Here is a 13,202-nt window from a genome sequence, read left to right as displayed (position 1 = left end):
GTCTGAAATATTTCATAGCATCAGATACAGGGGGAGTCAGCAGCTGAATGCAAAGCCTGAACTACCTGTGCAAAATACATCCTGGCATTATCTTTTTTGGAACAAATACAAAAATCTTGATATTTTTATGGTACATGATAATGATCTGCTTCATTTCCTGCTCAGATTCTTGCCCAACTGTTAAACACAATTTTTTCCCCTATTGTATAACAAGCAGTTAAATATGTATCTCTGCATCCCAGCAAAGTGCTTTCCACCTCCATACAGGAAACAAACTCTAACTGGTTCTGCAATGACTTGGTCCCATTCCCAGGAATGTTTCCCTTCCATTAAAAAAACCCAAAGAAACAAAATCCCCAAAACAAAACAGGAAAAAGAAAACACTTTTTTCAGCCTATTAGCACTAGTTAGGCGTAAGCACAAAATATGTCCATGCATTCCTCTGAATGAGGCAAGAGTAGGTATGCTGGACCTTCCCACACTGGAATGCACCAACATGCATGTCCCTTTGCCCAGCCTCTCTTGAAGGAGCTTTTACTTGGAGCTGAGCAAAGCTTTTTTCCTCCTTATGGGAAATTCCAGTGCTAGGATGTTAAACCCCAACTTCCTCACAACAGCCTGCCAGTGATGACTTGCACCCGGTGGGCTGTGACAGGGTATTTTCTCTCCTGGTGAGATGAAATGAAGCAGAAGCTGTCCAAACAGCGAGCATAAGAGATCCCATTCCTCTCTGGTCCCAACCCTGCCCCCCTGGTATTGCAGCTTGTGCTGGGAGCCCATAGTCATAAGTGTTTGTGGCTCTGTCCAAAATCCTGCAAAATCTTTGTTTGGAAACAGGAATGGCGCCTCTTCTTTTAAAAACTGGAAATATGGCTTAGGTGTCCAAACACCATTCTGGACAGTCCATATTAGATGACCTTTTGGTCCAACAGCCTAGGATACAGCAAAGCAAACTGAACAACACAAAAGAGTGAGATAGATGTAGAGCAAAGAAAAAAGTTAGTTCAAAACACTGTGTGAATGGTACTTGAGAAAGCTACACAGAAGTATTTCCTGAAGACCTCTAAAAAAACTTAAGAACCAGTTTTGTACATTGATAATGTTGTACCAATCAACATTATGAAAATTGCAGAAAACATGATTTCCAAATTATGTCTGTTTTTAGGGTATGGATCCCCAGCAGCAGCAAGCTGGGAGCCTACCTGCCGAAGCACATTTGGGTTGAACTCTGAGCTCCCAGTTCCATGTGAGTTGTCTCAAAGTTCTCATCTCGGAGTAACAAATCTGTGTGGCGATAACAGGATTTTGTGTTTGTCACAGTGGTCTTCAGAATAGGGTGTCAAAACTTGCCTTTTTTTCCACTGTATTGCTGGAAAATATATATTTACTGTATATCCTAATATTCCTGTAAGAAACAAGTTTTTTCACTGTACCTGAAGGGCAAGGTAAGAAAGAAACTGTGTTGTCCAGCTTTGCCTTGCATGTAGGCTGTTTCCTGTTGAAGCAGTTTCCTTGGGAGTCAAGAACTCACCAGAAATATTTTGGCAGAGATTATATGTTTTCTCTTGTTGAGTCACACTGTTACAACTACTCTAGAAAAGTGAAACTTTCCATATCATTAAGATTTAAGATAAGTTTTGGTGTCTTAGTGTGCAAACTTCCCTGCAAGATGCTCCTCAGTTAAGGCAGAAAATCAATGTTGTGTTTTTCTGACTTAAAGCTTTCAGGAAGGATATGACAAAAATAAATCCACAACTCTGCTTCCTTGGCAGAGGCAGTGCTGTAGGCTGGCTGCTGAATGACTAACCACTTATATCATTAACATGCTCTGCTACAACTGCAGGATTGCCCAGAAGAAAAACAGAAGTAATTAGGTCCTTTGCATTTAAACTTCCAGTCTGAAGATCTAACCAGAGGATTGAGCAGCTGGCAGGGTAGGCCTGATACAGAACACAGCAAAATTAAAATGGTTTACTTTTTGTTATCATGGACCTTTTTGTTGTAGTTTGAAGATGAATATCTGAAGCTCTGCAAGACAGATTAAAGCACAGGCACCAGCAGTGCACGCAAAGAATCTATTCCCAGGACCATGAAAGGATGCCAAGCCATTCTGCTTTCAATTACATGAGTATTATACCTCCTGCTCCAAAGACTGCAAGGACAGATTGGACTTTTGGCTTTTCCTTGCCATCGTTTTCTGGGGACACTTAGGGTAAGAGCATCCCAGGTTCAGCCTGCCTGACACTGCTGCAGCCAAGCAGACATACTGACGCATCCTGGTTTCCAGTGGTAAGTATGAGGAAGCAGTTTTGTGCTGTTTACAAAGATTTGGAAAGTGTACTTTCTTCTTGCATCACAGGCTGGTCAATAGTTTCATTCCTCCCTCCCTTTTCTACTGCTTCTGCTTTTTCTTTGAGGCAGGGATCTGGGACCTGGGTTAGATCCCTTCTGCACTGCTCACTTGTCCTCAGCAGAAAAGCAACAGGCAGCTCTCAATGTGGACACTGACATAGAGAAGAGAGGAAGGGGGTGGGGTGGGGGAATGCAGGATCCTTCCATGTGACACTGGGAATGGGAAGTGTTTTAAGGGTGCGTCATGCCCAGTTTGGGTACAGCTTGTGCTGCTGTTGGATAAACGGGAACATTTAAAGCAAGACAGCTTCAAACATAATTACCGCATTTTTATCTAATCCCCATCTACTGCTGGCAAAGGCTTATGCAGTGTCTCTGCTTGGAACATCTGCAGTTACAAAGGCACAGCTTTGTTGCAGAACCATGTGCTTCTCTTAGGAAAACTTAGTGTAGGTGGAGTCATGTCACTTGTTTTAAACAGTATTAAAGAGGAAGGTCATAGCTTAAACTTGGAAGGGGAGAGAAAGCACCTAAAAGGTGCATTTTTGTTCAATGCTAAACATGCAGTTACTCTGGAGGAAAAGCAGTTAAAGAGTATTCTCATCTTAAAAGACAGCAGCTTTCTCCTTCAAGTCTTTGATTTCAAAAGAAGTTTTGAGCCATGCTGTGCCTCAGTTTGAAAGCTAATGCTCTGGGAGGCAGGTGGCTGGTACCTTGTCTGTGTGCGTGGAGCAGCTTGTGGAGAGCATTTCTGCACATCCTCAAACCTTCCTGAGTCTGGATAATGTGATAAACCCTGACAATCGCCCTGACATTTCTTGGCATTTTAAGCAGCTCGCTGAAATGGACTGCTTGGTTTGTGAACTGTGGCATAGTCACACCAGTGACTTCTTTTTCTGAGAGAAACCAGAAGCCTGGCCCAGTGTAGATCCATCTGTGATGAGAGGAGGCTAAGCTGGGATGTTAGGAGAAGGTGGCTTCTTCTGAAAAAACAGCTGATATGTACCTCAATTCTCCACAAATGTGTGGTGATGAAGCTGTAACAGATAGAAGAGAGTGCCCATTTCACGCTGAATCATGTACAAGCTCTTCTTCTCCAAAACTCTTCTCAAATTAACTAAATTTTTTTACTGTATCAGGGAGGTGCAGTTTTGAAGACAAAAATATACAGTAACATGTTTCATTGAATCCAGAGTTAATATTTTGGAAACTGAAGTCTTCCGTATTGAAGAGCAAGAACCATTTCAGCTGCTAGAGGGAAGAGGTGGCTTTGGAGAAGTTGATGACATCCTTTCGCTAAAAGACTATTTCCCTTCTCCTCTCTGCCCCACAGCTTTGCCTCTATTTTACAATGTTATGCTTATCTGCTATCCTCTGTAGTGGTCAGAAAATACAAGGGTATCTCAATCTTCCAATTTCTTTTTCTCTTAACCTAATGTGCAATGCTCATGTCAGTGCAGTGGGACTGAAGGTTGCTATGAGGTGCATTTGGGCTCCCTGTGGGCTTTGCCACCCTTGATCACACAGATGCTGCTGTGGGCCCTCTGACAAGTGGCAGGAATCAGTCCATCTGTCTGCTGTCAGGCAGGTACTTCTTGGTGCAAGAGGGCAGCAAAAGGTGACAATTTCTGAACACAGAAAAGAAATGGTAACTGCAATAGGAATGTTAGTGTTTGAATTTAAAGGACTTGCCTTTCAGAGCTGGTAGGACGACTCCCTGCCCCTTTATGCAAACAGCATGCTTGTCTATTTGACCAACCATGTATTACTTCAGTCAGGTTAAAATGAATGCCATCAAACCTCCTCTCTCAAGATTGCCTTTCATGTTTACAGAGAGATACTTTGCTTCAGACTATGTCTTGTGCTTCAGACAGAATATCATTCCTGTTAATTCATTTTCTGTTGACAACATATGACTGTAGTGTCTTAGGAAATTAAAGGATGCTGAGTGTTTCTATAGTACTCTCCTTGACTAAACAATTTGACTCCAACTCTTAATATAATACATGCAGCACTCTATATATTGATAATATTTTACAGACTTACGTAAGTTGGTTGAGCTGAGATGTTCTGTTTCTCAGCACAGTGAACAATCCCCAGTGCCTACCAGACAAAAAGTATCGAAAGTAGAGGTACGGGGAGATGAATGCAGTTCTGCCTGGGAACTATTTCTGCACTTAATAGTGGAGGAAGTGATTGTGAAAGAATGACTTGCGCAAAATGGTTGCATCAGCCTTTCCAGCAATGGGAGTTGACTGACAAAAAGAAGAGACTGATACTAAATTTTATCTTTCAAAGAAGAGAGTTCGACTACAATCTCTTCTCATTTTTTGTGTCCCCAGTCAGCAGCAATGGTAGAATTGGTTGAAAGTGAGTTTGAAGGGTGAGCTATGCGTGCTGGAGAATCCTGGACTCTTCAGAAGCCATGGTTTCCTCAGGGGAGCCACCACTAGAGAGAAGAGACACAAACTGGTGTGATTCACTGGCTGCCTAAAGGACACTGGGAAACTGGGAACATGAAGTTTTGTTTGAAGAGAACAATATTTTGAGGCTGAAATATTTTCTCACTTCGGGACTATCACCTCATCAGACCTGCCAAAAATTTCCAGCTTTTGTTGTGCTTGCAGGTATGAAGTGACTATTCAGATGCCTTGACCAGCACACAAGGAGACTGAAACACAGCATGCAGTACACAAGGTAAGTACTTAACCTCTGCTTATTCAGGGTTTATAGGTAGCGTTCATCTGCACTACTGGAACTGTTTGCAGTTCAAACTTGGTGAAGTGTTCTTTGGCACCTGTGGCAGGAAACACAGCCCTTCTTTACATTAAAATCAGTATTGTTCTAATTACATCCACGGTTTATAGGGTGACAGTAACATCTATACCCCATCTATTACTGGTGTTGTTTTACAGAAAAGTCTGATAGCCTTCATTTCATATCAGGTTGTTCTGACTTTCCAGTAAAGAATGTGAATTGCTTACACAGTGTGCAAAAGGGTGTGGCAAGAGCTCTGCTTTTAGAAGCCCTGAGGCTGGTGAGACTCCATGCAGGGGACCCCCAGATCCCTCCCGGGAAAGTTTGTGCTGTTGGAAAGCTCAGCCCACTGGAAGGGCTGAGAGGAAGATCAGGCTCTGTTTGGGCTTCTGCCTGCCATGAGCCATACAGAATGGGCAGGCTGACGCTGCATGGGCTGTAAGCGTTTGTAATCATAGAATCACAGAATCATTTTGGTTTAAAAAGGCCCTTAAGACCATTGAATCAAACCATTAACCAAATACTGCCAAGCCTACCACTAAACTATGTCCCTAAGCACCATGTCTGCATGTCTTTTAACTACCTCCAGGGACGGTGACTCCACCACTTCCCTGGGCAGTCTGCACCAGTCCTTGACTGACCTTTTTGTGATTTTTTTTCCTAATATCCAGTCTAAACTTCCCTTGGTGCAACTTGAAGCTGTTTCTTCTTTTCCTATTGCCTGTTACCTGGGAGGAGAGACTGACCCCCACTCACTACACCGACTCCCACTGACTACAGACTCATTTCAGGCAATTGTAGAGAATGATAAAGTCCCCTCTGAGCCTCCATTTTCTCCAAGCTAAACAACTATAGCTCCTACAGCTGATTCTCTTAAGACTTACAGTCTAGACTCTTCTCCAGCTCCATTGCTCTGCACAGGCTCCAGCACCTCAATGTCCTTTTTGAAGTGAGAGGACCAGAACTGAACACAGGATTTGAGGTGTGACTTCACCAGTGCCAAGTACATGGGGACAATCACTACCCTGGTCCTGTTAGTCACACTATTCCTGATACAGGCCAGGATGCCATCGGCCTTCTTGGCCACCTGGACGTATACTGGATACTCAGCTGCCTGTTGACCAGTGCCTCCAGATCCTTTTCTGCTGGGCAGCTTTCCAGCCACTCTGACCACAGCATTTAGTGCTGCGTGGAGTTGTTGTGACCCAAGTGCAGCCCATAGTACTTCATTCTGTTGAGTCTCATCCAATTGGCCTCAGGCCATGGATCCATCCAATCCAGATCCCTCTGTAGAGCCTCCTTACCCTACAGCAGATCAACATCCCACCCAACTTGGTGTGGTCTGCAAACTGAGTGTGCACTCGTTCCCCTCATTCAGATCATTGATGACCTAACCATCTTCCCCTATTTGGAGCTGAAACATCCAGCTGTAGCTTCTTTGCTGAGAGGAAGCATAATGTGAGAGATGAAAGAGGTGAGAGCCATAGCCAATGTGCCTACAGAAAAGCAGGATACTAAGAATGGTCCTTTATGACTCTTGACAAGTGATATGGCTGTACTCCAGGGATAAGCAGGACACCATGGTTGCAGGTCTGAGAAGGTCAGGTAGGAGAGGAAGACAGACATCATAGGATAACATTTTAAAAAAATTAATCTGAGATTATTAAAAAAGTGGTGCAGGATTTCAGGAGTTTTCAGTTGCTGTTTGAAATTAAAATTTCTACCATCTCTTTTTTCTGTTTCCTACAGCAAAATGTCCATCCAAGCAGAAAACAAATCAAGAACTGCACACACCTGGCAAGTGTTGGCCATCTACATGGTCTTAGCTGCAAGCCTCTCTGAGCAGCAAGCACTGAAGCAGGCTTGTCCTTCATGCGATGCCAGTCAGCTTTGCAACTGCTCCTCCGTGGGCTTGGAATTCATTCCCACTGGGCTCACAGCCAAAATCACAGTGTTAAACCTGGCTCACAACAGGATAAAGCACATCCAATCCCAGGACCTGCAGCAGGCTGTGAACCTGAGAGCCCTGCTGCTGCAGTCCAACGAAATCAGCTCCATAGATGAGGACTCCTTTCAGTCCCTGGAAAGACTGGAGCTCTTGGACTTATCAAATAACAGCTTGGCTCACTTGTCCCCTGTGTGGTTTGGGCACCTTTTTTCACTCCAGCACCTCCATCTTCAAGGCAATTCCTACAGAGACCTGGGGCAGAGCTCCCCCTTTTCTAGGCTGAGGAACCTGAGCTCTCTCCACCTGGGCAACCCGCAGTTCTCTGTGATAAGGCAAGGGAACTTTGAGGGCATTGAGTTTCTGCACAAGTTGTGGATTGATGGTAGCAATCTCAGTCAGTATGAGCTGGGAAGTTTGAAATCAATTAAGGAGATAAATCACATGATCATAAACCTGAGAAATAGTAATATATTCTCAGAAATTGTTAGGGACCTTCTGCACTCTGTCACTTGGCTGGAAGTGGCAGAAATCAAATTACCTGTTGAAAAAAAAAGCTTGGTGCAGAATTCCACGCGTCCTTTTAGGATACAAAAACTTACGTTTAAAGAAGCTTTATTCACAGATCAAAGTATCAGCCGAACAATAGTGTTACTGAAGGCAATCACCTCTTTAAAAGAGTTACAGGCAATCAATTGCATGCTTGAGGGGAAGGGAAGATGGAACACTAAAGAAATTGCAAGGAGTGGGCAAAGTTTTGTTGAAACCATAACGATAATAAAGGCAGTGATTCAGAATTTTCATTTGTTTTTTGACCTGGACGGCATGGAGTCACAAATAAACAAACTAAAAAGACTCACTATTGCAAGCTCTAATGTTTTCATGGTATCATGCAAACTTGCAAGACATTTTTCATCACTTCTGTATCTGGACTTTCATGATAATTTGCTTGTAAATAAGCGCTTAAATGAGACAATCTGTGAAGGTTCCTGGCCTTCATTGCAAACTTTAAATTTAAGTCAGAACTCTCTAAAATCTCTGGAACTGACTGCAGAGTATATATCTCGTCTACCCAAATTGAATAATCTTGACATTAGCCTAAATAATTTTGGTGAGATTCCAGAGGAATGTAAATGGCCAAAACACCTGAAATATTTAAACCTGTCCAGCACTCAAATTCCTAAAGTAACAGCCTGCATTCCTGACACGCTAGAAGTGTTGGATGTCAGTGGAAACAACCTGAAGGAGTTTGGACGGCGGCTCCCATCTCTGAAGGAGCTGTACCTCACAAGAAACCAGCTGAAGACGCTGCCGGGAGCCGCACCCATTCCAAACTTAGTGTCCTTGTCCGTCAGAAGAAACAAGCTGAACAGTTTCTCCAAGGAGGAGTTTGAGTCCTTCAGGAGAATGGAGCTGCTGGATGCCAGTGACAACAACTTCATCTGCTCCTGTGAGTTCCTCTCCTTCATCCACCACGAGGCCAGGCTAGCCCAGGTGCTGGTGGGGTGGCCGGACAAGTACGTGTGTGACTCTCCGCTGGCGGTGAGAGGGGCGCAGGTTGGCGCTGTGCACCTCTCCCTGATGGAGTGCCACAGGTCCCTGGTGGTGTCGTTGATCTGCGTCCTGGTGTTCCTGGTCATCCTGCTGCTGGTGGCCGTCGGCTACAAGTACCACGGTGTGTGGTACCTGCGGATGACGGGCGTGGCTGCAAAGCCAAGCGGAAGCCTGCCGCCGCGCCGCCAAAGGACGTCTGCTACGACGCTTTTGTCTCCTACAGCGAGAACGACTCCGAGTGGGTGGAGAACACCATGGTGCGGGAGCTGGAGCAGGCCTGCCCTCCCTTCCGGCTCTGCCTGCACAAGCGGGACTTTGTGCCGGGAAAGTGGATCGTGGACAACATCATCGACTCCATTGAGAAGAGCCGCAAAACGCTCTTTGTGCTGTCCGAGCACTTTGTGCAGAGCGAGTGGTGCAAGTATGAGCTGGACTTCTCACATTTCCGCCTCTTTGATGAGAACAACGACGCGGCAATTCTCATCCTCCTGGAGCCCATTCAGAGCAAAGCCATTCCCAAAAGGTTCTGCAAGCTGCGGAAGATCATGAACACAAAGACCTACCTGGAGTGGCCTGCTGGTGAACAGCAGCAGCAGGTGTTTTGGGAAAACTTGAAAGGAGCCTTGAAGTCATAAAAGCCCGCAGTCCCCATTTCAATGTATTTCCACAAAGGGCAGTATATCACTGTTTCTTGCTGCTAAAAATCTTTTCTTTCTTATTTTTCTTTGTAACTGCAACTGGCTTTGTTTTATATAGAGATAATTGTCATTTTACCAACTGGAAACAACCCATTTCAGGCTTTCTAGTGATCTGATGCTCTGGTCTTTAAAAGTCCCTGCCAATAACCATGATATTTGGAAACCATTTTGGACTCCATATACCTTTCTAAGTACATTTTGCTGAGTGCAGGGTATTTCTGTACTTTTTACTCCTGTTACCACTCTCCCCAGCTGGTTTCTAACAATGCCATTATAATTTTCAAATGAAATTAAACACCATGGGCTTTAATCAATATTTCCCTGTGTCCATTTCTTCCTGGGAATGCTTGTTTTTCTCTTCATGATCACCACCACTTTCCTTTCTACCTACCTGCGGAAATAGCTGAAGCCTTCTATTTTTGGAAGTCAGAGTGTGTTTCTCATGTGTGGGCTAGATGGTGTTGCAGACCGGCTCTGTTTTAAGTTTTGCTCTTCTACTTTCAGAGCATATTTATGTAATCATGGGGCCATGCAAGTCTGACAGCTCTACTTACCTTCCTTTGTAGTCAGTGAAGAAAATCACAGGGATAAGAGGCAGTTCATCTCTCTACTTCAGTGTGAGATATCTCCTAGAATTACCATATTGCTCTCCACTGATTACAAAGGGAGTCCAGACAAGCAGGTAGATACAGATGTTTACATTCAGGTAGTCAGTCCCACACTGAATGCTTGGGTTTCTTGTGTTTTAGAGCTTCTTATGGGAACCTGAAATTGTCTCTGAGGGGATTAAGTTAGGTGTGGTTTCTCTAACTCAACACTTTCATGTTCCCTGTTGCTTGTGTTGCTGGAGTTTAAGTACAGGAAAGCCTTGATCTTGATTAAATTTTAGATAAGCAGTTATTTTGTGGTGAAATACTAAAGCCTTGGCATATTGGCTAAGTATTTGAAAAATAGCAAAATTTATGTATATTTTCTGTTTCTATATTTATACATCTTCATGTATATATGTGTGTGTATGTGCTTTTATAAATGTGTATCTATTCGCACTCCTGTGTGTGTATGTGTACATGTGTTTACATGAGATAATTTCTGTAGGTGCAGCCTGCAAACACCACTTTCAGTTCTGTTTTCCTGTTACAGTGTTATCTCCAGGGCTACCAAGTCTGCTGGGAAGCAGTCTTTCGGTTAACTCTTTTGGAGAAATATAGCTCATGGCTTAATCAAGGCTGAACTCCAGGTAGTTGATGAGTGAATCATCCAAGAGCAAACACTAAGCCCTGATAAAACAAATTAGGAGAAAAGTATACCTAGAGGTAAGAAGGGAAATAAATCTTGCCAGTCATTACAAAGAGAGGGTCAAAGAGAGATGTGGGAGAAGCCTTAGTTTTCGCACAGAACACTCTTACCATAAACCCAGACTTCTGTGTGTTGGCACTTTTAAAAGGACTGATAATGTAACTGCTCTTATGCCAATCAGATAACCCAGGTGGGAATTCCCCTGCTTGTATTCCCCAGCTTATATTGTCAAGGTTGAGAGGTGAAGTGGAAACGGAACAGCAGCGTGAGAGGAAGCTGGGCGAAGAATGATCAGCAAGAGGGAGACGAAACACAACACAGGTTAACTGGCATGCAGGCACTGGAGCTGCAGGTGGCATCTCTGGGAATCTTTTTGGCATACAGGTTAGTTTTCAGGTAGGTGAAGGCTGGACATGTGGGGAAAGAGGGTGGAGCTGCAATGCCAGAGCAAGAAGCAAACAGGGAGCCCCGGGAAGAGGAAACCTAATCTCCGCCACCAATCCTCCTCTGCAAGGGGGATTCAGGGTGCTCAGGGCTGCTGAGCAGGAATGTGGAGTGGGGAGGGATTTCTGGCTGCTAGCAAAAGTAGAGCAGGAAGGTGCAATCCCAGTCATCTGGCAGGGATGTATGGCAGGAAAAGGAAGGTTCTCCTGGAGAGATGTGACATGCTGATGAGACCAATGTCCTCTGGGAAACGAGAGAGAGGAAAGCAGCAATTGAAGAAGAGACAAATTGGGTCAGATGGCGCCATTTCTGCACGGTTTCCTTGTGGGAGGTTGCCTTGTCCTATTGTCCTATTTGTACGTTGTATCCCCTGGGTGTTATATCAACTGCCCAGGGAAGGCTGGGAGTGAAGGTGGGGTGCCTTGGTTTCAGGAATTTGACCAGGAAAGAGCTCACTGAACAATGGCCTCGGGACATCAGCTGCCTCCTCACCTAACTGTGACCTGCTGCACACCTCCTGTGTCAGCAGCAAGCAGAGGCATGGCCGTGTGTGTGCAGATGTGTGGCTGTGCATACGTGCTGTGAGGGCAGTGCTGGGGGCTGAGAACTAGGACAGGCATAACCCACACACTGCCAGGTGGAGAGCAGCAGCCTTCCCCAGTCTGCTTGTGGTTTGGCCTCTTCACCAACCAGTGGCTCTCCCTCTGCAGGCTCCATAGCACTGCTCAAATTTACCTGCCCCCATGTAGCCGGGGAGTGCTCCCCAAACTAGAATCAATTTGCACGCCATTGGTGCTTTATTTTAGGTCTTACATTAACCTTCCCCATTTGTGAGCATTTATAGAACCTCATTCTGTTGTCAGTCATGGTTTTGTTTAAGAATACGTGTGTATTTCCTCAAATACTTCTACTCATGTGGGCCAGGGAAAACAAGCTTAAGCATGTCTGATGGCTTGGACCCTTTTTCCATAACTCAGAAACATTTTGAATGCCTGGTTCATCACAGTGCCTTATGGTATAAGGGCATTTGTGCAAGTTTATGTGTTTTTAGTTGCATTTCAGTTTCATTTTCTTATGTGGCTTTTTAATTCCCAGCACAACAGGGAGAAGTGATTTCTTCATAGGGCAATGATATCATGACTGGGGCTGTATGTCTGAGTGGCTATGCAGAGGCCTGAAATGACCTTGTAAATCAGGGTCTCAAGCAGAATCATTAGATGGGAATCAGAAGGGGAAGAGAATGGCTGAAAGTGAATGAGGGTGGGAATGGGATTCTTCTGGGTGTGTGTTCAGATTACAGATAAGCAAAAAAACCTGGAAAGTCAGCATCCTGAATCACCAAATGCAGTTAAGTCCTGCACTACCTGGATGGTTTCAGGCTGGTAAGGTGGAGAGCCATTAGGCTCTGCTGGTATTTCCTGTGCAGTACCTGCCCAGTTCCTTTGTGTCCTGCCTATAAATAACCTGCCTATAGACAGCTTTTGACTGACCAGGTTGTCTGGTTGCTTCATTTTCTAAAAGTAAGTACTTGGATGACAATTGTAAAAATACCACCTAAATCTGTTGCTAGTAAAACTCACGCTACTCCTAGATTTACTCCTTTAGCCTACGCCCTGCATTATCCAGTTACTCTTGGGAGACCAAAAAGCCCACCAAACGAGCCTCATCTGGACAGCAGATGAGTCTAACTACAGGCCACAATTTTTTGTTTGGGATTCATGGGGCCAAATATCTAGGTATCTAAACTGTGATACCCCATTTTAACTGGATAATTTCTCCTGGAGTCATCACATCTTAATCTGGGTGTCTAGGACACACTATATTAGTTGCTCCTAAAAGGTGTTCTTTCTCTCCATTGATTTTGGAGGACATGGTGGATGACCAGATCAGCTGTGGGAATCTAAAGACAGGGCAATCCTTCAAGATCCAAAGCTCTACATCAGAGACAGACAGAGATAAAAGGAAAGTAACACAAGGGGTCAAAATATTTATAGTCCTGCAGCTGGAAGAGATGGAATGACTGAAAAAATTATCGATAACTTTTCCTCCCCTCCCCATATGCCCAAACCATCTCAGTCAATTTTTCCACTTTTGGATAATCTTAAGCACTTATGACTAAAAATAATGCAGCTGAAAGGGCGGGACTTCTCTGTATT

General features: G+C 44.3%; 1 protein-coding gene across 1 annotated transcript; it reads left to right on the top strand.

The window, feature by feature from the left end:
- The first annotated feature begins 2,189 nt into the window (after nucleotides 1–2,189).
- On the top strand, nucleotides 2,190–9,393 carry LOC115903272 (toll-like receptor 2 type-1). Its single transcript, XM_030947605.1, is given in 4 exon segments — nucleotides 2,190–2,289; nucleotides 4,980–5,049; nucleotides 6,859–8,756; nucleotides 8,759–9,393. Coding segments are annotated over 3 exon segments (2,397 nt in total). The 5' UTR covers nucleotides 2,190–2,289; nucleotides 4,980–5,035; the 3' UTR covers nucleotides 9,244–9,393.
- Nucleotides 9,394–13,202: the final 3,809 nt, after the last annotated feature.

The sequence above is a fragment of the Camarhynchus parvulus genome, chromosome 4 (genome assembly GCF_901933205.1).
Source record: "Camarhynchus parvulus chromosome 4, STF_HiC, whole genome shotgun sequence".
In the NCBI taxonomy this organism is placed as follows: Eukaryota; Metazoa; Chordata; class Aves; order Passeriformes; family Thraupidae; genus Camarhynchus; species Camarhynchus parvulus.
Note: the sequence above shows the minus strand (reverse complement) of the source record. Positions and strands in the feature narration are given on the sequence as shown.